This window comes from Amphiura filiformis, chromosome 20, assembly GCF_039555335.1.
Source record: "Amphiura filiformis chromosome 20, Afil_fr2py, whole genome shotgun sequence".
Classification (NCBI taxonomy): domain Eukaryota; kingdom Metazoa; phylum Echinodermata; class Ophiuroidea; order Amphilepidida; family Amphiuridae; genus Amphiura; species Amphiura filiformis.
Window position 1 is genome coordinate 8,092,919 of NC_092647.1, and position 26,013 is coordinate 8,118,931.

At 34.9% G+C, this 26,013-nt stretch overlaps 3 protein-coding genes across 3 annotated transcripts in view; 1 reads left to right on the plus strand and 2 right to left on the minus strand.

Moving 5' to 3' along the window:
- The window catches only part of LOC140143027 (craniofacial development protein 2-like), a 35,118-nt gene extending 23,833 nt beyond the window's left edge, over positions 1 to 11,285 (plus strand). Inside the window, exon 2 of the mRNA XM_072165059.1 lies at positions 11,133 to 11,285. Coding sequence (XP_072021160.1) covers positions 11,133 to 11,285 — 153 coding nt within the window. The remainder of the gene's footprint in view (positions 1 to 11,132) is intronic.
- The window catches only part of LOC140141939 (uncharacterized), a 235,639-nt gene extending 217,562 nt beyond the window's left edge, over positions 1 to 18,077 (minus strand). Inside the window, exon 1 of the mRNA XM_072163823.1 lies at positions 17,087 to 18,077. The gene's annotated coding sequence lies outside the window, so the exon portion shown is untranslated. The remainder of the gene's footprint in view (positions 1 to 17,086) is intronic.
- Positions 16,821 to 26,013, minus strand: part of LOC140143029 (DC-STAMP domain-containing protein 2-like) — a 77,642-nt gene continuing 68,449 nt past the window's right edge. Inside the window, exons 5-6 of the mRNA XM_072165061.1 lie at positions 17,087 to 17,254; positions 16,821 to 16,828 (exon numbers count right to left, since the gene is read on the minus strand). Coding sequence (XP_072021162.1) covers positions 16,821 to 16,828; positions 17,087 to 17,254 — 176 coding nt within the window. The remainder of the gene's footprint in view (positions 16,829 to 17,086; positions 17,255 to 26,013) is intronic.

The window sequence follows — 26,013 nt, forward strand, 5'->3', positions numbered from 1 at the left end:
TTTTACAATAATACCTTGAATAAAAACGAACAAAATAAATTTCTTCATTATGGGTCAACTATTTCTTGGTGTACATGCTTGCAATGGTAGTTGCAATGCGGTATTGCTTTGTTGTATATGTTCATTCCCGTTTATAATACTTTTGGCATGTTTGATGACAAAAACCTGTTAATTAACCTAAATAAAACACCTAAATAATAGAAACGACAAGATATAGAATTTAAGGGTGTTTTGTTTCCACCGTGGAATAGTCTTACGGCTAAGCTACGCTTTACAAATTAATTTATCACGAAGCTTGTACTAGCGGATTGAAAATTACGTTTAACTTGACGTTTGACACACAAAAGAAATCCACACGGGGAAATTCAAATGAAATTTAATCAAGAAAAAGAAGTCATATTTGATTATCATCATCATAATCATCATCTTTATCATCATTATTATTATCAACATAATCATCACCATCGTCGTTCGTAATCATTCCATACATCTTTTCTCAGCTGACATCAAACAATGCCAGCATTGCAAGTTTTCCAAATTCAGGATCACCACTGTGTATAAATAACCTCAAAAATATCTCATAGATTGAAAGAGTAAGACAGTAATTTCGTCATAACCCGCAAATGTCGAGCAGCATTAAGTATATATCTTTTGATCGTTCTTATCATTTATAATATGTTTAGCCACTGGTGTCTATATAAAAGGAAATACGACTAATAGTAGGTAATGAACCTGAACGAGGTTAAATTCTTGATCGAGGATGGACTTGGTTGACCCAAGGATATCCGAAGTTACCTTTGTGTGCTATGCAGACATGCGGTGTATTAGCTAGCCACCGTTAATTTTAACTTGACTAAAATAGACGAAACTATTTTTTAAACTCCATTTAGATGAGCCAGCATTGAATATACATCATGTAATAAGAGGCTCCAATTGGTCAGACATGTATTTCAAAACCCGACACTATAGATCATCTAATCAAGAAAAAGAAGTCATATTTCATCATCATCACAATCATCATTTTTATCATCAATATTACTATCAAGGTATTGCTCTCATAACTACGTCGTACACAACATTGTGCATTTCGTGTAGTTTTCACTTTTCTTCATCACGTACTTATCCAAGGTAATCTAATATTTAGTAGTGAAAGCATGCAGCATGTTACATTGCCATTTTGACCACACGTACACGTAACCTCTTTTGTGGACGATTGCTTCAGAACGACGACATGCCCCAGTTCACACTATGTTGGTTATGCACACTGATGAAAAGCAGCAGTTTGTTGCCTCCATTCACTAGTCCTTGACTAGCGTATGGATTACATTAAAGAGATTGTGATATTGTATGTATATGACAACCAAATTCAATTATATTTTATCATCAAATCATCCAAAGTAAAGAACACAAAACACGAATTGAAGTGTGCGAGTCAAATAACATTAACATCATCGTCGTCAGCATTCATTGGTATCATTTTATCAAAATGCACACGTGTGTACACAGCAACATACGGAAGCAGTGGACGTTTTCCAAGTTGCCACATTGAAACAGGCTTGGCCAATATGTACAACTCGTACGTCGATTGTGGTCACAACGGTGATGATAACGATGACGACGACGACGATGATGATGATGATGATGGTTTATTATTGTTATTATAATTGCTATTATTATTATTATTATTGCCATCACCAGATATTCCATTTCATATTAGTTAGATACTGATATGTCTTTATAAACATTTACCTAACGGTTTGATAATATTTCAATATAAGAGCTTATAAGCAACACATTTACATCACTATTGGAAACTTATCATAATACGGGTGAAGGTTTCTTGATCAAGCATAACGCCAAACGCATGATTGTACACAGTGTAAGGTCCCAGAGGCACAGTTGGGTATTTAACCAGGATATGGTTACAAGTGCCCAGGCTTGTTCTTCTCTACAGGTCTTGTACTCAGGAAACGTGGTGTAGTGAACATGGTGAATGTCCCGGGTCGTGTTCTACAGGATTCTTTAGTAGCTGTGCTGTGTTGTATTATGATTCGCATGTATTTTAATACAATTCATTATTGCATATGAAGATGGTTTTAGGTTATAAAACAGTGGTAATTATGAGGTGATTATGAGACAAAATATCCCACTGATAATTACACACAAATTTACTTCACCGCTGACAACGATGAATTTATAAACTTCTCTATTTATGATTTTTCTCAAATTCAGTAGCTACATGACCTGCGTCAATGATTTGTCAAAATTCTATTCACTATGATATAGAGTGGGTTTAATGGCCGGAAAAGGAAGTCCGCAGTAATTTGAAGACTCAAATTGCCTCTCTGTTATAATTTGTATCAGTGGTTTTTACATAGCAGAGTGCTTCTCTCATTTTCGTTTCATTACAAGACGACAGTAGCACCTAGGCAAAATGATTTAGTATACTGGACGTAATGCACAAAAGTCTGAGGCAAACATCATTTGACTTTGTCTAATTTACTTGTTTCATTAATACAGACTCGAGAATAATATGAATTTTAATCATCATCATCATCATCATCGTCATAAACCACAACAACAATAACAACAGCAGCAGTATGCAACATTCAGTGTTATATAGCGTACACTTCAGAGTGTCAGTAATGTATAGCAGCAGTGTACGTTTTCTAGGCGCAGGATCACCACTATATAGACAACTTTACAGCATCACCCAAATTAAAACAGTAACGTCATAATTTCAAAGATGGTGTCATGATTTTGCTTTATTGCAAGTAAATTCCAGGTCAATCATCTAAAGGATGACCCCCCCCCCATGTAAGAATACCTTAAACCTTATATAAATCAACCTGTTAACATATTCCAATTCCATAATCAATGAATGATGTTTATCTAGATTTGTTACAATCATGTTCTTAACTTCTGCATATTAAACCATTACAATTATTTGTACCTCAGACCCTGTTTACATTATATTTTTTATTATTGATTAAACATATTTTACAATAATACCTTCAATAAAAACGAACAAAATAAATTTCTTCATTATGGGTCAACTATTTCTTGGTGTATTCGCTGTATCAAATTGCACTCCGAGCCATCTATTTGAAAATCAGTATTCTTCACTGAAATTTCTGTAGTCAAGATAAATCTGAGCGTATAGTTGCTGTCAAACATCGGTGTTTTATATAATTTGTGATAATTGATCGCAATATTAGATCGCATATTGCTATCGAGATTCCTTGTCTTTTTCATCATGGCTTTGCTCGTGATGAATACACGGTGTATTTTAATCGATGGTATTAAAGCTGGACATTTAAATAGTTTAAATGTCAGGATCATTTGCGATAATGCAAAGACTGTTTGTAATGTGAAGTATAATGTAAAATATCACACAATAATTGAACTATTGGTCTGTACTTCAATTGTTGGGATAACAAAATTAACAAGTTTTTTTTTTGGTATTTTAAATATAAAATTAGACTCGTTAAAACTATTCAACTGGACTCACGGTTTTGAGAGGCAACGGTTTCACACCTTATCCTAGGTGCATCTTCAGGCCGTCTGTTGGTCTGTCGGCAATTGGTCACTGACCAGTGGCGAGATGGTGTTGCCAGAGGTCGTAGATTTAGAGCCAAACTTCTTTGGAATGTTCTTAATAACGGAATTGTAGGCCCCCGCCAGGTTGTGACGCAGGCCGCCTCCCCTGTTGAGTGAAGGCTGTTCTTTCTTGACATAGATCGCTTCTGTTACTCCTCTTTCGTACCACCTGTGCTCCCTGTCTAAGATCACAACGTCCTTGTTGTCGAAGGTGTGATTCATGCTGTCCAAATGCGTATATACTGCAGAATCCCCACAACTGGTGCTGGCACGTCTGTGTTGGTACATACGCTTAGCCAAGGTCTGTTTTGTTTCACCAATGTACAAGTCCTGGCAATTGTTGAACTTGCCTTCAATAGCATAGACAATATTGCTCTGTTTGTCTTTGGATGGCTTGTCTTTTGGGTGAACCAGCTTTTGTCTCAAAGTGTTCGTAGGTTTGAAAGAGACACCTAGATGCACCTAGTATAAGGTGTGAAACCGTTGCCTCTCAAAACCGTGAGTCCAGTTGAATAGTTTTAACGAGTCTAATTTTATATTTGATTATACCTGGATGAATGACAACCTTCACAAACGTAATTGGTCTTTTAATATAGTCTTGGAACTTGATTTTTTTAATAAAAATAAACTATTGTTTTCCTATCGAATATTTATGATGACCGACATTCCCAATTAAGTTATGGAATTTGAGTAGAAGATAAATGCTATATTATCAATCCGAACTGAATTTAATAAGTGGTGGGTTGAGGCTTTTTACGATGGGAATTCCAAAGCAAAGTGTGATACTCGTCCAATGGTGAACTCGTTGAAACCTCCAATTAATATCATATTGTTTGTATTCTGTTCCTACCCGCATTTACTGTATTAAGCCGATATATCATTCAAATTTTGCTTAATTGGTATTTTATTATTAAATAATGACTAGCCTCTGTCATTATCCATATGAGCCACTACTTAAGTATTGGTATTAGACATTAAGGCACAAAAACACATTTACATGCCGATTGACATTTTTGGAATAGGCGTCGTGACCAACTTGTGTCATTTTCATTCAACCGTTTACATTTCTCCAGTGTAGATGAAAGAAAATCGTAAAATTCTAAGTGTACAATAAAACTACAGCTAATTAACGTGGGCACGAATTTCACTACGGTCGCCAAATTTCCTCTTAAGGGCAGAGTAATGGGAGAGAACATGGACCTTTTCGAGCTTCATTATTTCTGAATTGTATGTCCAAAGTATATAAAACTATACATTTTTGGAAAGGAAATGAGTCAAGAAATCCCATGGTGACGTCAGATTTGTTCAAAAATCTCAAGTTTTTGAAAAAATCACAAAAATTGACTTATTTACCCCAATTTTTTTGTGACAACTTAGAAAAAATCCGTTCGGAGTAAAAAAATTCAGTTAGCTTTTCATGAAGAAGAGACATGAACTTAGGGAAGGTTTTTTTATTTTTTTGAAATTCGTCTCTTTTTCGAAATATTGAAAAAAACATGTGAAAAAAGCCATTTTGTCACTCTATTAAGCTAAAAATTGCACATAATGGTGTATATTTTTGTTTAAAACAAATATTTTGAAAAATGAAAAACCTTCCCTAGACTATGATGTACTCTAAAGGATAGTGCAAAAAGTTTACCCTTTGCTTGCATATTTTTCGAGTTATCTTGTCACAAAAATCGCGCAATATTGTCAAAAGTGAACTCTGAGAAATCGACGTTTTAGTAAACAAATGTCAAAATTATGCACAAAGCGTCCTTCAATTTTAAAACGGTAAGACTTTCACACTTGTAAAAGCTGTATCTGGTGCATGGTCTAAATATGCATCTTTTTGCACCAATGAATCTATAATGTCTGCTTTCAGTGCGCCAAAATTCAAAATAATTCAAAAATCTAAGTGGCATTTTGACTGCAAATTTTTGTTTTGTTTACACCACATTTGCTGGCGTTAACAACATACCGAATGCGTCTTGACTGCGTTGGACATACGCGCAGAGTTGCGCCGCGTCACGCGACGCGAATCGCGCGCGTAATCACAATATTTCGCATTCGCGCATTTCTGACTCATTATTTCCCGCCAATTTACTAAGCTGTCTTGAGCCATGTGACTTTTTAGAGTTGAAAAGAGTGAAATAAATCAAGCAAAAATACGAATAAATATTAGCAAGTTGTATTTTATCAGTTTCAAGTGAAAGAATACATCTTAGTGTTGATAAATATCAAAAAATCTCAAATTCGGTCGTGGACGAATGTGTCTTCCATTACTCTGGCCTTAAATGTGTTTGAAAGCTTTCTTGTTACGTCACGTGGTCATTCAATCAGAAAGCTGATGCTTGCGATAAGTCAAATAATGGCTTGGGTAATGTTGTAGAAATATTTTCAAAGTTGTAAACGTTGAAGATTGAATTCGATGCAAATCCACCAGTCAAACGACTGCTATATGCACTTGAAATATCACACAACAATAATTTATATTCTTTCTTAGGATGCACTCTTCTAAGTGACAATGAATTACAAGAGGCATGGGCACAATTTACCTGTGACAATGAATTACAAGAGGCATGGGAACAATTTACCTTGGTTTAATATCAAATAAAATAATTATTAATTATTTAGTAATCCGTAAAATAATCTTAATGACAAAAGAGTGTCACTTAATGTTGAGTAAGTCATTGTGTAGCGCGATTTATTGCAGAGCAGTTTTGGTTTTTTTGTGATAGAGGAAACTGAAATTAATCCGCTGAATTGGCGTATAGTGTAAATGTAAGATAAGTTAACGTTGCACTTAAAACTTATGTTCCTTCACTCGAAAAATTGAAACACACCGATGTGTCCTGGTCTAGAAAATACACATTAGTCGAGTTTGAATCATTGTGAGGTTTCATGATTTGTCTTCGCCATATCATGTTCTTCTTATTTAGAATCTAAACTTTCGGTTGTAGCAGTAAAGAATACGTGATTGAAACAGAAGTTGTATTCTTACAAGTCCTACAACATTAGATACTTTTTTTTTCGAGGTTGCGAGATTGCTTAACTTGCACCGATGATTACAAGTAGCCAACAATATAAATAACATTTAAAGTCATTTAGTGATCGCATCGCAAGTGTAAAAAAAAATGTTTATAAATTGCTTAAAAGTGAAGGAGAAGTCATTCAAATTGTCATTTTGGTATTTTTGAAATGAAACATTTGTCAAAAACGAAGAAAGTAGCACAAATGTAAGTTCATACGTGCTGCTGATAAACAATTTCTAAAAGTTTAAACTGAGTTTCAGCACAAAAATTCAACTAGCCTTGAATTTTCGATGTGTGACACACATCCTCATCAGAAGAAGTCTTTTAAAAGATGTTTTGATGGACTTGCCCTTTTGTTGACCACTGGCGACTTCTGGTCGAATGAGGGCGTTGTATAATGGTCAACAAACGGGCAAATCCATCACAACATCTTAGGACTTCTTCTGACGTCACACATCGAAAATTCAAGGTTAGTTGAATTTTTGTGCCGAAAGTCAGTTTAAACTTTTAGAAAAAGAAAATAGCAGTATCGACAAAGTCGAAGCCCCATTCAAATATAGCTAATTTATATTCTATAGTATATAAATTACAGATTCATATGTAAATGCCTTATTTTGTCTTAAATACACGGCTTTCGGATGGACCACTAGCAGGCTATGTTAGCACATCTAGATGACAATCACAAAAGTACTAAAATCTGAATTTTGATGATTTTTATGATCGTCCGGATGAGCAAATCACTGAATGGACCTTTAAGAGACATGAATCTGAAAGGAGACATCTTACATACGATAATCTGATGGTCAATTTTAATCCTAGCGAATCACTTTGATTTAATTTAAAACACCAAATGCCCAAGGATCGTAAGATAACTACAATACAATATGAAACTGATGTTTAAGACTGAGTGTAAAAGAACACAAATTACTGCAATAAGAAGCAAAATATCGAACCGAAACGATGTTTTGTCAATCAGTTCTACCGTTGCTCTAGCGTCATGTGGATTTAATGAAGAATCAGAACCACCTCTTGGATACCTTGTATAACGCGCTGATTAACTCTAACTGTCAGCATTCTTTAATGTTAAAGGTTGCTAGAAATCAGTGTCTACATTAGGTCTGCTTAATAACAGCAATGTAAATAGATAAGCCATTTCATTTGGCGTAAACACAGTCTATAAATAAGCAACCATTCATCATCAGCTCTTATCTTCATAAGGAGTGTTTGTTACTCCCAATTCGTCGTGTAATTAATACGTTGAATATTCGTTGTGTGCATTGAACAAAGTACATTGACAGGAAGCGAGGGTCGTGTGTTTTTGTTTTGCTATGTTTTGTTTGTTTTACACATTAGCAACGTAAGTTTTGTAATTATAAATATATATAGCTGTATAAATCAGACGATTTGTCTGACTAGGAAAATATATTTTGGAACTAAAGATTTTATTATGGAAAACACGTATAATGAAGTTCAGTGAAATTTGGTCTTAAATTGATTTTTAAATGAGTATTTGTGCTGAAATTTTGACTTGCATCGCTTGGAGGGGGCGCAAAATCAATGCTGAATTGGTCAATTTGGCACCCCCCTCAAGGTGGCGCCCAGGACACGTGCACCCTCTGCCCCCACCCCCTCGCTACGCCACTGATGCCATAAGAGGTTCCAATCGGTCAAACGTGTACTTCAAAGTAAACTCTACCCTGAAATTCATGTCTAAAGCAAGCAAAAACATGGTTCAAGGTTTTAGGTTAACTTTTAGGACAAATCCATCTATTATCATGTGTATTCCATTAACTCGTTAAAATTGCTTTCATACTCTGATTAAATTGGCGAACATATCGCTGTATTAAATAAATAGGGTATATTGAGATAATAAATTCCCTGGTTTTTGTCTGACTCTTAAAAAACACCTAAGTACCAAGAAACTTATATTTTTCTAACCAAATTACAAAGAAAGTATATTCTTTTCAGTCTTTATTAGATCTTGCAAATTGATTGCACATACTGAATACGTCGTTTGTTATCTTTTAATCAATTGTGTTCGCACTACTCTCTAAATTATCATGATTATTGAGAACTCTAAATAACTCATCTAAACTATAAAATAATTCGTGGTGTATTCAAGTATAGTGCTAACAGGTTTTTCATAAGTTCTCCTTAAATATTCTTGAATTATATACTTTAAACAACATATTGCCCAGAGGTAACTCTTCTGTTTTACATAAGCAATGAGGAACATCAATAAAATACTTCTATATCGTACCCCAAATGCCTAGTGAAATCACATTATTTGTAAAAAGTAAAATATTTCAGATCTGCAAGGTTTTAATGGATCAGTTTGGTATTATTAAAATTTGGTTTTTGGCTAAAAGAATAATAAAACACATGCAAATCGCAAAATAGCAAACCGCAATTCATAAAAAGAAGGAAAGAAAAGAAAAAGAAAAAGAAGTAGAAGCAGACTTGAGGCGAATATTACATGTTAACGATGTTCCTTGAGAAAAACTGGAACAACCTTCAATAAATCATTGTGTGTTATCACAGCCAAAACGCTTTTTCATTTCGCACAATTAATTTAAATTAGAAGCTCAGAATGGAAACCAAATAAATATATCGCTATGGAATCCTCGAGCATTTCCTCTGCTGCGCAAACAATTATATCGTGTTGTAAGTAATATTGAATGTTCATATTTATCCATGTCAAAAGATATTTCGCTCTATATCATAATAAATTGTTGTTAAAGTTGGGCGTAGAATTTCATTTCGTGACATGGCGCATGGAATTGTATAGGAAAAATATGGCGGCTAACACGTGTCGTGTGTGAGTATGTATCTCTTTACTGGGGCTTTGTACGAGAATAGATTAGAAACCAAACGGAAAATATTGATCTGCAGTCTGGCTTCGAGATACAAATCTTTATAAATAAGAGGCGACGGTGAATGTTTGCAACTGAATGGTAGTTGCAGTGAGGTATTGCTTTGTTGTATATGTTCTCTCTCGTTTATTATGCTTTTGACATGACAAAAACCCGTTAATTAACCTAAATAAAACACCTAAATAAGAGAAACAACAAGGTATGGAATTTGAGGGTGTTCGTTAACCTGATTTTTTGATCGTGAAATAGTTTTACAGTCATTTGTATCGCACTATTATTTAAAAAAGAGCTTAGCTTTACAAATTGTACTAATCACGAAGCTAGTGTATGGAAAATGACATTTAACCTAAACCTACCTGATATTCACATACAAAAGAAAATCACATTCAAATGAAACAAAGTGTACTGATCAAGAAACATATGTGATGCGATCAAGCAAAATCAGTCGGAACTCGCAAATATTGATTTTGAGATATAGCCAAACAAAGGAAATATTTCCTTTTGTTTCCTCTTGTTTTGGAAACTCTTTAATTGCTTATATCTTTGGAACTTGTTGTTCAATTTCAATGGGGCTTTCTGCAAATTCCAGCTTTGTGAATGCTTTTTTCTATCCTATAAAAAACTGAAAATTAAATTTTTCCGAGTTCCGACTGATTTTGCTTGATCGCATCACATATTATCATCATCGTCGTCGTCGACGACGTTCGTAATCATTACATTTTTTTCTCACAGGTGACAGCAAGCAATACAGCAGTGTACGTTTTCCAGACTCCACTGTGTATATTAAACCTCAACAATATCCCACAGATTGAAAGAGTAAGATCATAATTCCATTATAACCCACTATCTTCGAGCAGCACTGTTATCATAACTTTACAGCATTATGTATTTCCTCGTAGTTTTCATTTCTCTTCATCACGTATTTATCCAAGGTAATCTAATATTTAGCAGTGAAAGCATGCAACTTTTTATGCAATGATTTTGACCACACGTGACCCCTTTGGAAGACGATGCCTTCAGAATGACGACATGCCCCAGTTCACACTATGTTGGTTGTGCACAGTGATGAGGAGCTTCGATTCATTAGTACTTGACTAGCGTATAGGTTACACTAGAGTATATTATTGTATTGTATGTATATGACAACCAAATCCAATTATATTGGATCATTCATTCATCCAAACTAAAAAACATAAAACACGAATTAAAGTGTGCTAATCAAATTAGTTGTTATCATTTTCATTACTCACATTGTCAACATACTCACAGGTGTACACAGCAACATACACTGCTTGTGTAAGTTTCCTATTTCAAGGTTAGCACATTGGAATATTCTTGTGAAATACTAGTGCACAATATACCTACGTTGATGGTTGTCATTGTTGTTGTTGTTTTTGTTGTTGTTGTTTATCATTGTTAATGCTATTATAACTACTTCCATCATCAGTTATTACATCGATGTGATAGTGCTGTCATCGTTTTAATCCTATTTACAAATAATGTTAAAACTAATGTTTTAACCATACAATATACAATCCACTGTGATATATGCAATCCTACATGAACATCCATAATTGGAACTTATCATAATACGGGTGAAGGTTTCTTGATCAAGCATAAACGCCAAACGCATGCTTGTACACAGTGTAAGGTCCCAGAGGCACAGTTGGGTATTCAACCAGGATATGGTTACAAGTGCCCAGGCTTCTTCTTCTCTACAGGTCTTGTACTCAGGAAACGTGCTAGTGAACATGGTGAATGTCCCGGGTCGTGTTCTACAGGATTCTTTACTAGCTAAGCTGGTTCATATATGTTAATACAATTCAGCCTTTATCGCATGTTCGATGGGTTTAGGTTAACAGTGATAATAATTATGAGATAAAGACAACAAAATATTACACGGATTTGGACAAAAAGTTCCTTCACTGCTGATAACGATTCGACTACAATAAACTTATGTATGTTTGATATTCCTCAGTAGCTTAATGACATGCGTCAAAGACTTGTCAAAACTGTATTCACTATGATATAGAATGGATCTTAATGGCCGGAAAAAGAAGTCCGCAGTAAATTGAAGACTCAAATTGCCTCTCTGTCATAATTTGCATGAGCGTTTTTTCCATGGCTGAGTGCTTCTCTCAATTACGTTTCATTCTAAGATAAAGTGAGTCCGACGATACCCAAGCAAATGGTCACAGCACTGAACGTATTGTAAACATGGTGAATATTAAAAATTAAAAAACTGAGGCAAACATCATCATGAACTTTGCATTATTTAAGTTGCTCGATTAATACAGAGAATAATATTAATTATTTCATCAAATGTAAATTATATAAATACACGATGTGTTGTCTTGTCATTTAAACTTCCTGCTAAGATCGAAAGCTCAGACCCCTAAAACCTTGAAATCTAAGTAAAAGAAAATATGATTGAAGCTGAATAATTGTTGGTTTTAATTAAAACAATCAGCGCCGATGATGTTTAAAATCATAAATAACATTGCGGGTATTAGTTTGGTACCAGTTGTATCTTGTTCATAATCTGTTCCTGCTCGTAATGATAATGATCATTCAAATCTGGACGAATTAGTGCTTTATCGTTAACTGCAGTCAGCCATTAACCACATGAGCCACTTCGTTTGTATTGTATTAGACATTACATTATGTCTAAGCAGAAAAACACATCAATATTCCATTAACTAAACGCTCAACGTCATAAACGTCATTTATAGTACAACTAAGCCCCACTATTATCAAAGCAGTTCAATTTCTATGTTGTTATTCAAGTTTCAAAGAAGCTCCAAAATGAAGAAAAAACACACATTAAAAGCTGTAATATTCTGAGTGGTAACACGTACATTATTTGGATCACGAATGTGTGTTTGAAATCTCATGAGCAAATCTCTGTGAGTGTTGGGACAGAGTATCGCTGAAGTGGTAGCCTATTTCTGACACTCAACATAAATGTGTTCAAACAAGTAAAATAAGGCTTTATTGATGAGGCGTAGTTCTGGTGTTAAATTCTGATTACTTATTGTTTACAGTTTATCCAGCTCAGCAAATCTTTAACTTTAAAACCACCAAAGATACTTACAAACAACAGATTCTTGATATGGAAGCAGTTCAATTATTGAATTGAAGCGTTTATTCTTACGATATTCTAAGCACGAAAGTAATGTCTATCGTTTGATAAATAGCGAAGAATACAAATGTATATATCTGGGCCATTTGACATAAATCAGTTCCCCCAACTGTCAAAACAAATTAATAATGCACATTGCAATATGAAAATTGATAATCCATTACATTTTTTTAAACAATCCGGATTGACAGATTGAATGTAAATGCGAGAGTCCCCATGAGGATGAAGACAAAACGTGAATAAAACGTGGTAGGAGGTTTGGAAAAATTACCTGCATTTAAGGCATTTGGTTTTGACACATATATGTATTACCGATTACCGAGGTCACATCAATATGCTTGCGCAAGTACATATCGAGGAAAACGGTAAATACAAATTTATACAACCTATATATATGAAAATACTTGAAATCGCTGTCATTTTTTAATTATTGGTTATCAAAAGACCTCCAATTCAACATTACATCTGCGAAAATGTCTCCATATAACGGGAAATCACGTCATATGGATACCAGGGCTCGAATTTGGCAATTGGCTGTTGGCAAGTGAGAGATGTCAACTCGCGGGCAAGGTGGAACACAATGTAAATTTCCTGGTGTTTAGTCGTAATTTTGGTCCTTGTTAAGTACAAAGGACGAACCTGTATTCACAGAGAGGGATGGCCATATCTCTTTCGAAGTGATTAGTTCAGACCCCTCCATTTGTGACGTGGTATATCGAAAGCAGACACTTTTGGGCAGGATCGTAAATGGAGATTTTTCACAATTTGGATTTGTTTCGAACTTGTGATGTTATTAATGTTTAAAATATTGTCTGATAGTTTCAGTCCGGAATATAACTGGCATCTTGTATTTTTTGAGACATTGTTCAAGGTAATCCCTACTCTCATTGTCAATAATATTTTTAAAGGCAGATATCTCAATTTCAAATTTTATAATACTATAACTTATGAACTCAATATCTTCGTTTACGAATGTCCGATTTCAAAGGGGAAAAACGGCGTTGTGGAGTAAAATATCTCTGTATTTAAGATATGTAAAAACTTAAAAATTGTTTTTGACATGACACATCGCATTTAATGTTGTTGCCTGGTGATCACTACACCCCTTTACCGGCAGTGAATAAAGTTGGTACCCATTTGCAAACCTGGGTGGGGAGAGGAACTATGGGGTACAAACTTTCCTTATGCATATTCAACCATTACAATAATTATGTCACACGCCCTGTTGACGTACTATTACTGTATGACAGCCAGAAAGTAAAATATGCATTTTCTTCTTATTATTTTTGACTAAATCTATAATATTAAAATAATACCAAATCCACTAATACTAGATTTACAAGAAAATATGGTTGGCAATAAATTTACAATAAAAAATTCATGGTTTAAAAACTGTATTGAATTTCCATACCATATCATCTATAAATGCTCGTTTTAATTGCTTGAATAGTAAGACACTAAGATATAATATGAGACAATCACAAATCTTAGCATTCAGTTACTGCCAAACATCGATGTTTTATACATTTGACAGTAATTGGCAGCTAAATATATCGTATAATAACTCCTTTAATATTATGTCGTTTCGGGTTACGATCCATCATTGCTTTCCTCATGTGCTTCCCTTTTACACTTGAAAGGTGTGATTTAATCCCTGACATGATAGCTATCATCTGGAAATTGCCGAGTTTAAATATCAGGACAATTCGCTATAATTCAAAATTCTGATTCTGAATCAGGATTTCTGTCTCTAAAGAGAATAAGTTTAACCTTCTTTTGACAATAGACATTTTACTATTATCCTATTATCTTGATTGTATTAGTAAAATGAACCACACTTGGCTATGTAAAGGGCTTTGACGATTTTCTTACTAAATGTATTGAATATTGAATTATGACCTATATTCCCGTCTAAGTAAAGATTGGATAATGTTTCTTTTTAATCAAAACAATCAGTGCTGGATTATTTTTTCAATCATGAGTAGGCCTATTATTCCTGAGATATCGAACTAAATCAACAACATTATTAATTGGTTTTTACGATTAGTTTTCAAAAACTAAGTGCGACACTCGTCATATTTTCGATTAATATATTGTTCATAATCTGTTCCAACGTGTATTGCTGCATTGAGCAGATACGGTAGATCATTACAATCTGGAGTTTTACTTAATTGGAGCCACTCCATTTATGTATTAGTATTAGACTTACTTGATTTCCAAGCATAAAACACATTACCTAGTCAGCTGAACGTTTACCGTCATAAAACACTCAAAGTACAATTAATCCCCAATGCCGTCAACTTGAAAGCAGGTTGGTTTCTATATATGTTGCTCTACAAGTTGCAGAGAATCCGAGATCCAGAATTAAAATAAAAGGTCCTTAAAAGCTGTAATATTCTGAGTGGTAACACGTACACTATTTGGGTCACGAATGTGTGTTTGGAATCTCATGAGCAAAGCTCTATGCGTGTTGGGACAGAGTATCGTTGAAGTGGTAGCCTATTTCTGACACTCAATAAAAATGTGTTCAAACAAGTGAAATGAAGCTTTATTGAAGAGGCGCAGCTCTGGTGTGAAATTCTGATTCCTTGATGTCAACCATATTACTCAGCTCAGCCCAAAATACTTAAAAACATCTCAATCTTGATAGGTAAGTGGCTCATTACAATGAAAAGTTAATTCTTACGACATTCTAAGCAATGTAATGTCTAATCGTTCACATTGAAAGTGACGAGTACAAATATATATTATATAGCTGGGCCATTTGTCATAAATCAGTTCTTCTAACAGTCAAATAACATTGATATACACATTGCAATATGAAAATATGAAATCGACAAATGAAGTAAAGACAATAAAGGAAATGTTACTAACGCAAGCAGGTATGAAATAATTGCTTGTACTGTAACCTGCTAAGGCATATTTGAGGAGATAAATTGAATAAATTTGTATTGATGCATATTACTGATTTTTCTTATGGATTTGGATTTCACCCATTGTATAAGTCTTCTAACTCTGCAAATTATTTATTATATCATTTTATCATTATGCATTCCGTGTTCATACCAGAGGGGAAAATACATACAAATTTGAAGACCTCAGAACTAAAAGGAGCCACAAAATCATGAAAAGTGAATTAGTCTTACTTTCTGCTACAAGGGGACTATCTACACCCTCCGCGCAAATGTCATAATGAATTAATCCTGTAGAGCATTGAAACTGTATGAACAAAACCACTTCCTTGCATTGAAACTACATGGAAATAACAACCTTCTTTACCATTTATCTCGAAATGCAATCTAAGCGGTTTAACCCCCTTTTAGTTCTGAGATCCTCAATAATACAACCTGTATCAAAGTGATTGGTAAGGTCAAAGTCGTGACAAAGCAATACTCACAGGCCAAAATTCCCACCTAGGTGGAGAATACAACAGCGGTTAAGTGCCTTGTCTAAGGGCACAACACAATGGCATCGCTGCACCGGGGTTCGAACCAATAACCTTAGGTTCATGAGTCAGAGCCCGTACCGCTCTGCCACCGTGTCTTCTGGTGAAATGCAACACACGATTTTCCTTTACATTGAAGTTACATTCAAGTTGTCCCAACGTTAATTTTTGAAATGGCAATCTTTTGGACTTGACATACATAGATAAACTCCTCAAAAAAGTTTAGATTTCTCAAGCATCTATAGCTCAGATTATTTTTGACATGTTCATATCGTGTTGCATATCAATGGACAGCTAATGTATTGCCCTTTACAATGACACCACATTGTAAAATCTTTTTCACGGCTGAGCACATGTCTTGTGAATATAGTGGGCTCTCAAACAGAATGTGCAAAATTGGCCATTTTTCTGTGCGGCAAGATAAATCCCATATCTTCGAAAAAGGTGATTGTTACAAATGTGGTATCATTGTTAAGGGGAATAAATTAGCTGTCCATTGATATGCGACACAATATGAACATGTCACAAATAATTAGATAAGTATGAGGAGTTTATACCAGGGTTGGAATCTCAATTGCCCTTTAGTAAATGAGAGATGTAAACTCGTTGGACAAGATGCAACACACTGTAACTTGTCCGGTGTGTAGTAAATAATTTGGCCCTTAATCACGTGCAATCTCATGCCAACAACGAATGTTGGTATCAAAATATTCGGGCAAGTGAAAATAGGCTATTCCAATTGAAAATCATAGACCTGTAGAAGACATGACAAATGAGTTTACCTAAATGGGTGACTCCATTTGAAATCTATATTCCTAGGGGATGTATGGACTTCAACTGAAATAGCCTTATGCTGGTAGACCACTTGTAAAACACAACAACTTGTCCAATTAAGTAGACACATACTGGTGATAGACCTGCTACACATGAGTAGTATTGAGTACCCATTAACTGTGCTACAGGTTGTGTAAAGTTCGAATTTTAAGAATCCGTTTTTATTTCTGGTACTTACGGATAGTTTCATAAGCCGCCAAATCTGGAGGACTCGGATGAGGCAGACAGCGGGTAGTATCCACAGTAAAATTATGAAGGTGATTTGGATCCAATGTATTGACGAACACTTTGTATACGTCCGCTAGTAGTCCCTCTCCTTGGACACTCAATCCAACAGAACCAGGTGCTGCAAAACAGGACAAAATAAATAACGGATGGAATAGGTCGTCACTCACAATACGTTATTTCACCGTTGTAATCAATTTCCCATAGAGTCGTCTGCTCAATTTACAACAGCCTCGTTCATTACAGTGATTATGTTGTCGTGTAATGAATACTAGTATTCGGTGTGTAAGTTGCAGACAACTTCAATAACACACCAAGTAATCATCGTATGGTAAATAATTTCACCATATTATACACATTTAATATCAGACAACTAGACCAGCTAATTTCCCGCCAATATAGATTAAGGTAGTGTAAAATCCAAACTTGCATCAAAATACGTGCTCAGATTGGGAATCAACCCTCCGTTTGTACATGTTGTATGGCAAAAGATCACACGGTCACCCACACCCTCGATTTATTCCCTGGAGCTGTTCAAGCTTTAAGAGACAAATAAAGACGTGAGTTATCAGTGTCATTGGTGAGTACTTCCTGTGTTGAGAAATAGGCGGATATCACGATGCAATTGTGAACCAAGGTTTTGGTGCCTGCTGTAATATACAAGACATCTGCAGATGTGTGATTCTGTGAAGGTAGGCTTCACTGATGCGATATGCATCGATTTAAACACCAAGCATTGACAAAACTGCAAATCAAGAGCGATTTATACACACTGCTATAAGCGTGAATGTCGATCATGCCTCTCACCACATACACCATTATCATTACCCCGTTTACTATTTTCCAGAATTGCGATTGCGTTCAGCTATAGTCCATGCATATACGACGAGTAATAAAGTTCTAAATACGCGCCGCTGCCACCACCATTTGACGTGCTCGTAATTGGCGATGTCATCGGTGGTGTTACCTCCATCCCAGAGACAAAATAATGGGTCAGTGAAACAGCGCCTCTGCATGGCAGCCTTGGCGTCCAATAACCTATACAAAGTGAGAGATTGACGTCACGGAACTTGCATGTAGACTTGGTTTCCGTCAGATTTATTACATTGTATTTGTATTAATGATCAAACGTGATATATTTTGTGACTTTTACTATTAAAGTAAAATTATTTTATGGCCAGAGTTAATAATGTGCAATTTATTATTGCATAAATAAACTGCGAAATGTTCGCAAACAATAATTTGTTTCAAAATGAGGGAAATTTACACGTTTATCACATTTTAGGCGATTCTGTGTCTCCAAACTTGCCGTGGAGAAGTGTTAAAGGCAAGAGAAGAAATATCCAGGGACATTTCCTCTTTTATTGGCGCCATTGATCATTAACTCGAATGAAAAGTAATGCACGTCTTTTAAGAATCCTTTGATTCACATAACAAAAGGGCTTTTACAGAAAGAACAGGAAAGAAAATGTACATTGTGAAAAGCACATAAATCGAAGTAACGGGATATTGGCTAATTATTGGAATGGAATATTTTGCCATGAACTAAAAGTAACTCGAGCTGATCAGCTAATAGTAACGTTTCTTGTGCATACGAGTACCGGGGAGGTATTTCAAATTATTTTTCAAATACTTAGTAGACATGACACGTAAACTGAATTAGTTGATTGATACCATTAATGAGATACTAAATATAATGTACGAAACACCTGCCATTAGCACTTTTTATGCAAGAACGTCTCAACGAATCAGATAATATACAGATACATGTTTTCAGGGGAAGTACTAAAGAACTTTAAACAATAGCCGCATTACAGTGTTGAGATGGCAGTTGTGGTGATCGGATAGGCCTATAGACAATCAGTATGTACACAAATTGATAGTGACAATATTTATGAGGCAAATTTAAATAGTTAAACAAATACAGCATTACTGGTCCTTCGGTGTTGGCTGATTTAGACTACTTTCCTCCGCTGGTGCGTCGGGAAGTGGTCAAAATCAGCCAATGCCTCGGAACCAGTAGTTTTCACTACTTTGCCTCAAGACTTTCTAAATCGTCTTTTATTCGTCTCAAAATCTATCAACAACTTTGGTATAGACATTCATTTATCATGAATTCTTAGTCAGTGGGAGTGGTCTAGTTCATAGACACATTTCTGATTGGACAATCGCATGATTCCGGGTGCCGTCTATCAGGCCGTAGATGACCCCACGTCATCATGCGTCTTGATAATGCGTAACACACGTGTAGAGGTGCGCGTATGTATCGCGCTGGATGCGTAGACTAATGCGGTATACGCGAACGCGCTAGCAGTACGCGCAACAGAATACGTGAAGTTGTAAACAAGTTTCGTTCATTTTATAATGAGGGGAGTTTTTATGACGGTGGGGGCTTAGTTTTTGCTTTAAAAAATTGTTTACAGTTATTAAAATAATATTTAACTGACTAAGAATGAGAATAAACGATAGGAATTTTTATTTTGACTATCCGCTGCCTATGATATGCGACAGGCAGGTCCAATATTTTTATCGTAGTGGATGCCGGCTGCGCCGGCATCCACTACTCAAAATATTGGACCTGCCTGTCGTCTATCACACGGTAGAGGATAGGCAAAATACAAATTCCTATCGTTTATTCTCTAATTATCAGATAGAGTTGACATTGTGTCGATTCTAGCTCCAGAACCTGGAATACATTATATGATCAATGAGTTATCCGATTTCGGAGCTAAAATGTAATAGGCAATTTTATATTTCATTGCAACATTAATAATTCTATAGTCTCCTTAAATATTTATATAAACGTGTATCGTCATTGTAATAAGGATCTGTCATGCAGAAATAAAGATATGGATATATACAAATTATAGCTATCTTATTCATTGATGAGAGTGTTACATAATGCAAATGTCGAATAGGAATGGTAGCCCGAATAATATCGACAGCAAACAATAATTGCACCATTCAAACCACTTCAAACACTCTACTTTGTATATTACTCTAAGCTGTTCTAAATTGTTTCGAAATATAATTTTTGTCGCTGAATAAAGGCAATTACATAGCACCGCGTATTAATTGAAATGGATTTGTCGCTACTGTTTTGCATTTGCTAAGATCGGACAAATGCAAAATCGGGAATGTACAAAAGATTATATCCCCATAAACTGTAATCCAAGCCTTGGAAAACATACATTGCTTGCGCGTTTGCTTTTGTTTTTTATAATGGTTGCCGTGTAGTAAGAATAATTTTAGGAAATCATCGATATCAGCTGCTGCTGATGAGGATGTTGATGAACAAAAATGATGATGGGACATGTGCGGTGAAGAAGATTTGTATTCAGATGTCGACTTTTTCCAATTCAAGACACGGAGTAAAACATACATCTTATAGGATTGTGCTTATTATCATTACAAGCTTACTAAAGATATAATCATGTAAAAAGTTTGTATGAAAAAAATGAGTTACATATTCATCAAGATATTCAAGAGTGATCCTGCCAAGCGTTTTTAATGTTTTATAATTGACCAGAAATATGCATCTTAGCACGATATGAATTCATCAGATCTGCTAGAGCCTCTCGAATTACATTTTAAAATCGTATAATATTTATATCTTATTATATAAACACAATTAGAATAAATATGGAATAAATATACAATTTTCAAGGTATCGACTTCACAGACAGGGGTCATGAGTTAGTCGTTATAGTACAGCTGATAAGCTGAATCATTGTGCAGCGTGTGCAAAAAGCATGACAATGTCCACACATGGTCATGGTCCTTTATTTCTAAATGCTCCAGTCTTGATGGCAGATACATCAGATCACAAGGATTTCGAAAATGTATAATCTATCTATGACATATCGTTACAGAGTTATTCTACAAAACCTGATTTTTCAAAACGGCACATTGTGGTTGTTCATGTGTAACAATTTCAGCTTTCAGCAATTGGCTGGTCATAGGGCCGTGTCATCGTTGACTTCCATTATATAGATATTACAAGAAAAGAGCACATTTTAAATCGCAAGAATAATCTCTTTTCTTGATTCGTACGTCAAGACAAACAATTACTACCATCCGTAAATAAGTTCACCAGGATTGTCAATAGAGATCATTGTAAAATTTCATGTAAACAAATCCAATTGATTATTTGGTAAAATGATGTTAAACATACCTAACAATGACGTTTCGTGCTACATCGTAGCACTTTATGCAAGCATAAAGGACAGAGAGCAAAACAGAAATAGAAGACACACAAAAGAAGCAATTTGGATTCGAAAAAGTAGGGGGGGGGGCAACACACTAAACCGGGATGAAGGAAATCACTTCCTGGCAAGTTACTGCCGCACATCTATGACCAGCTCCTAAAACCCAAAACAGCGCCACCAACGTCAAGCTCCAAAAAGAAGCAGAGGAGGAGGACTGGGAGAATTGGTCAATCCGATCGATTTGAGTAAGTACTACGCTATTTTCCTTTTAATTTTAAAGTGCCAAAGGGTACTACACCTTCATTAATGTTCATATTGTGTTGGTTAAATAATTGTCATTAAACCTTTCATCTAAACACAAAACAATATTAATATCCCGGAATTTTCAAATGATATCCATTTACAATCAGCGAAAGAAAACCTGTACATCAGGTCACATGACCGATATGATCACATACTCCCGGAAGTTTGAATCTCTCCCCGTCCCTGTTGAGTGAGAGCGAGTGAGTGAGTAAGTGTGAGCTTATTTACTTAATAGACAATATCTTTGACACCGCGACAGTTTGATAAGATACTTATATGTTCCTGGGAACATAAATTATGAATTATCTCTGATCTTACATCTTAAAATGATATTTTATTATGTTCTAATATATTGATCATTCATTTTATCCGCATTGCTACTGCTTGTACTACCATTGAGCAAGGCATTTGAAAAATAACTGCGCCAAGGTGTAATTTACATTTGCCCATGTAGAACATAAGCATGTGACAAACTTAGGTTTACTAATAAAATGAACAAAATACTTAACGCCTGTCTAGAAAGCAATGAATTAGTCTAATTTCGACCACGGTCCCATAGTCACGATACTCAAGTATACTGTCTCTCTAAGTAGATCAGATAAATACCATGGGAGAGTGAAGAATAATTGACTTACATAAATTAACAGTCTCCTTCAGTGCGATAAATGATCTAATCAAATTGCCCCGATGAATAAAACCAACTGAAGCATGGTGAGTACTGTTTTAAATCAGGCGGGAAGGGTTTGGGTCGATGTAGTAACCCTTTGCATAGTGGAGTAGATGAACATTTAATTTTTAATCCAAAACATGTCCTTGTTATCTTTTCTAAATATGATAATCATGTTCTTAACACTATTTTATTGATAATACATGTATATTCAACACTAAACAAACTTGATCGTGAGACCCAATCATTATTAGACAAAACTAATACAAAATAAATATACTATTTGATATTGTAGTCTGCTCTCCAAATTGGCGGGAAAAGGTTAGCGAATGTTGGGTGGACGACTTTTGACGGTAATGAAGTTTAATCAAATCTAATTTTATTTGATAAAATCGCTCTGTGTATAGATTATGCCGTATAGGTAAATACAAAAAGGTTATCTGGGCTTAATTGACCGTATGATTTTCGATCTACTGCGGCTAAAAGATACATTAAATTGACATAATAATGGGGGGGTCGAGAAGAAATTGACATAATAATGGGGGTCGAGAAGTTTATCTTTTAAAGACCAGCATCTTATTATTACGAAAGGCAATTACGCCACAAACATCAATATTTTTTACCCCTAAAAAGTCGATTAAAAACAAATTGCTATAATAATTCACAAAAGTATCGTATCAGTGTTAGAGCTTGGCAAGCAGGGACATAAAACTTGACATTTAATGTTATTAAAATGTTTTTACCAAAACCAAAACCCAAAATGTAATAGGCGTATGTTTAAAACGTTTTTAAAACGTTTTGTGTTTGCTAGATACTTACTTAATATTCTAAATCATGCATCATATGCATAAGTTTAGGATTCGACCTCTTAAACCATTCAATACACTGAAAAACAGAAATGAAACTATAATAATGTCAACCAATAATGTCAGAATATGAAAACAAGTGGGCGGTATAACACACATAAATCGTAGTCACGATTTTATCCCGAAGTAAGACACAATTATTACTCTTGCCTACTAAGATCTTTTATCCACCTTTTCCGTATTAATAACAACTGTCATCTTTTTTTCGCAGAATTAAAATTTATTTCCAATTTATTTTATTATGGCTTATTAAGACTAGCATTAAAAGGTGATGAAAATAGTGCAACTGGATGGCTAGCATTTCATGCAATGAAGTTTTGCCAATTATATTCAACTTTGGTGACTTTTCGTAACCCAAAACACATGCCCTTTATATTGGTGACAATGATTCTAACCTATATAATATCATTGCATTGTATTCAATTTCCTTTAGTAATGTACTATTTAAGAACAATAACGCTAGCAGCTTCCATGAGTTCTGTGGTTAAAAGGAATCGTGGATTGCAATAATACATGTATATGAATAGGAAGTTGAGGATAGGTTAACAGAATACAGCAATGTGGCTTTCAGCTACAATGCTGACATGTCCTACATTCACAAGTAGATCACTTATGATATATTGTGCCAATTGGTTCAAATGAATAATAAGTAGATGTTGATCCACAAGTCTCAGCACGCTTTACAGGTTGTCGCTGACCACTACGGCCCAATATCATTCCACAAACAACAACACATGGACTTGCAGCTAAGACGCACACACATGTCGTATATTTGAATTGGCGTTGGAAAATTTGAAGTTATCACACGACCGAAATCACAGGACATAAAGTAATATTGCCATTAATCATCTCCCAAGATTTGAAATATATTATCACAAACTAGAGCTAAACGATAATGTCTGCTACACATTAAAAGGCAGACGTTGTGTAAAAGTGATATGTGTTATTCTTAACCGTAAAAATCGTTATGGCGCCCTTCATGAATGATTGGACTGAGAATTAGAAAGACTTCTAGAGTGTTTTCGTTGTTGTTGTTCAATATACAGATGGTTACAGACAGTAAAAACAGTTATTTTGGCTTTACCCGGGAAAAAGGTCCATAGGTACATGCAAAAACACTACCAAAAGGTCAGTCAGGAAGTCCCAACAATTGCTGTCATTTAACTTAACGATAAAAAAGGCAACACATTAGTGTGCAAGATAGATAGGACATGAGAAGCTATGATGATATATGGTTTGATTAATAATAATGATTGGAGTGCACTATTATAGAGTAGCGCTACTTTCTTTATTAAAGTTTTTACAACACTATTTAAACACAAGGAATAATCACTTACCCTTTAATGAATACAAAAATCACAATTGTTAAGAAACGAAGATATCTAATGGGGAAATGTTTTAGAAAAATGCAAAGTGTCGTATTTAGGCAGTGACACAATTTTAACCATAAAATAACGCAACCCGATTACCACTAACATCTTCATATCAATAATAACTGTAACCAACAGCACCCCATTGTTTCTGGAGTCAAATTTTCAGAAAATCTTTGACACATAGTTTTGGGCAATTTGTCAACCAATTTGATCTCGAAATGAAAACAAACGGTGGTCGGTACAACATGCATAAATCGCAATCACGATTTTATCCCGCAGTAAAACAGAATTATTACTCTTGTCTACTGAGATCGTTTTAACCCAACTTTTCCATATTGATGTCGACTAATATAATTTTATACGTAAAATTACTATTATTTTATTGAATTATTACCAAATTTACATTTTTACAAGCATATTAAGACCGAACATTAAAAATTTTCAAACGAGTACTTCATACTTCGTTGAATGGCAATGGTATATTTAGATTAGAGAGATTGCGATTTCCAAACGTAGCATCGAACGTACGTGGAATCTATTCAAAATCACTCTCCTGTGACAGGATTTTGAATAGATTCCACGTACGTTCGATGCTACGTTTGGAAATCGCAATCTCTCTATTATAATTCAACAAACCTCGGTGACTTTTCGTAAGCTAAATAAAAAACACATTCCCTTGATATCGGCGACAATGATTCTAACCTATATAATATCATTGTATTGCATTCAATTTCCTTTGGTAATGTATTGTACAAGAACACTAACGCTAGCAGCGTCCATGAGTTCTGTGGCTAAAAGGAATCGCAGAATGCAATAATATAGGAATAGGAAGTTGAGGATAGGTTAACAGAATAAAACAATGTGGCTTTCAGCTACAATGCTGACACGTCCTACATTCACAAGTAAATTACTCATATGATATATTGTGTGAATTAGTTCAAATGAATAAAAAGTAGCTGACATTTTAAGGATAAAGAATCAGTAAACATAAATAATAATAAAAATACATCGTACATTTCAAGGAACGTTGGGAAATAAAACATCTCCCAAGGTTTGAGACGCATTATTCACAAACTAGATTAACGATTACGTCTGCTGCACAATGTTTGATACAAACGCTATTTGGGTTCGGTTGTTATTATTATCTTGGTGTTGTATTTTTCGGTCGTCTAGATTTTAGCCGATTGGTCAATATCTGAAGCAATTTTGTATAATTTACCTCAGTTTGGTGTGGTTGATCAAAATTTAGCATAATTTAGCATCATTTTTTAGCAATTTACTGTAATTTCCAGTCATTTTGCAGATTTTAAGCTTACTTAGGAGATTTCATGGTGATTTTTGGCGACTTTGGCCGTTTGACCAAAATTTGAAACAATTTTGTCAAATTTACCTCAATTTCCTGTTATTTCATCAAAATTTAACGCGATTCATAGTGATCGGTCACAATTTAGCATCATTTCCCG